We start from the raw sequence: 1,854 nt of genomic DNA, 5'->3' as shown, positions 1-1,854 counted from the left end.
TTTAAGATATTCTGAGTTACTTAAAATAATATTTCAACTTATTTTTTCATCCTTGACACAAATAATAAAAATATGTTTTTTTAAAATTGTTTTTGACAGCTCTCACCCATGGCTTTTGCATGCATCATTTTTATTAACCCGGTAAGTGAAGACCCAGTCCCTCTGGCACGTCCAAATCCCGCAGGAGGAAGGGGCTGGGTAAGGGAGAAAGCTGAGGTAGAACTATCTCCTATCACTCAACTTGGAAGACTTGTGGGAGGAAAGGGTTCTGTGCAAGTCTGTTGCTAAAGGTGGAAAGGAAAGGGAGTATCAGATGAGATTGACAGCGGAAGAGGAAGAGGAAGAGGAGGATGGAGAGTATGAGGGATCTGTTGAAGACCCAAGAAACACAAAGGGGGCCGGGGCTAAGGAGCCAAAGTTAGTGGGAAGTACGGTGCTGGAGCCCAGAAGTGAGGTCCGTTCTGAGGCAGGGAGGCTTCTCAGGCCCCCTTGCTCGTGGCCCACTTGCACCTGAGTTCCTTCCTCCTGCTCCTCCTCCCCAAGATTCTGGCAAACAGGCTGCTTACAAATAGGGCACGTCTTCTTGGTCTGAGTGAGCCACGGGTCCACACAGCGACAGTGATAGGCATGAGCGCAGGGGAGGACCCTCAGCTTGTCCCCGTCCTCATATTCGTCCAGGCAGATGGGACACACATCATACTGGTCTCCCTTGCGATAGTCGTGGGTAGGAATCTGTTCCAGTTGCTCTTTGGTCAGCCGATTCCACCCCCGCTGTTTCTGGAAATGGATACAATGAACTATCACTATGGCTCCCATGCCCAAAATGAGCATTGCCAAAATCCCATAGAAAAGGATGAAGAAATAGGTCAAGAGGAATCCATTGTCAGGGATCAGAAGCACCTGAGCTCCCTGCTGGTAGATGAAGAAGGCACGCAGGTACTTAGAGCTCTTTTCGCTGATGAACACAGAAGGGATCCAGATCTGCTGCTGGACTTCATCGTTACTCCCCACCATGTTCAGCAATTCATTGGAATTCACATTGTGTACCACGGCTGCACCATACCCGGCCTTCTGAGCATGTAGGACCTTGAGGTCAAATTTGCAGTCGAATCTTCGAAGCAGTGCAATGAAAACTGATCCGTTGGCCCGGGCTGGGGGAGGTGGGGCAATGGGGCTGCAGGCATTGGCTGGCTGAGCCTCCACGAGAAACCCCTTAAGTCCTTCCTGACTCAAGGCAGCCCCAAAGAGAGCTGGGAGGTCTGCAAATTCCATGCTGCCATTGTGGTCCGAAGTCGCTCGAATGAGTCCCCTGACAAGGGACGCTCTGCACAGCAGAGTGGCCACGACCACAGGAAGACAGAGGACCGTAGGGGGCATGGCGACAGCAGTGGGGGAGATGCTGAAGAGGCTGTGTCCTGGGGGCAGAAGCAGAGTTCTGTGCCCTCCCTTCTTCCTTTGGGTTCCCAGCGGTCCAGCTGCCCCTACGGGCTACTTCCTAGCTACACGATGGTACAGGGAAGGAACGCGGGCTCCTCCCATTTAGTGGAGCTAGGAGAGAGACATTAGTGAATCCTTTTCTGGTATACAGATAAAATGGGGAAAGAGCACAGAAGCAAGCATAGATGACAGGAAAACTTCTGAAAAGATGGGGGAGTTCAAAGATGTAGGACTTCCAGCCAGGCGGACCGTTTCCCTATACCCTGGAAAAGGGCTTCTGGTAAAGAAAGTCAGGTTGCTTTCTGCCTTGGCCACTCAAGATGTAGCACTTCCGGTCTTCTCTTCCTTCCTTCTCTTCCTTCCTCCAGGTGCTGTCATCATCGTCGGTACCTTCAGCTCTCGCGAGAGTGCTCACCA

General features: G+C 51.3%; 1 protein-coding gene across 1 annotated transcript; it reads right to left on the bottom strand.

Annotated features, from left to right (window-relative positions):
- Window positions 1-309: 309 nt before the first annotated feature.
- Window positions 310-1,287, bottom strand: LOC120879249 (E3 ubiquitin-protein ligase RNF167-like). Its single transcript, XM_040262206.1, has one exon. The coding sequence runs from the start codon at window positions 1,270-1,272 to the stop codon at window positions 310-312; it is 963 nt and encodes a 320-aa protein (XP_040118140.1). The 5' UTR covers window positions 1,273-1,287.
- Between the last annotated feature and the right edge of the window lie 567 nt (window positions 1,288-1,854).

This window comes from Oryx dammah, unplaced genomic scaffold (genome assembly GCF_014754425.2).
Source record: "Oryx dammah isolate SB20612 unplaced genomic scaffold, SCBI_Odam_1.1 HiC_scaffold_20, whole genome shotgun sequence".
Classification (NCBI taxonomy): domain Eukaryota; kingdom Metazoa; phylum Chordata; class Mammalia; order Artiodactyla; family Bovidae; genus Oryx; species Oryx dammah.
Note: the sequence above shows the minus strand (reverse complement) of the source record. Positions and strands in the feature narration are given on the sequence as shown.

What these genes read in the sequence shown, in the direction of transcription:
- LOC120879249 (XM_040262206.1), bottom strand. Translation starts at nt 1,272, where the DNA reads ATGGAATTTGCAGACCTCCCAGCTCTCTTTGGGGCTGCCTTGAGTCAG.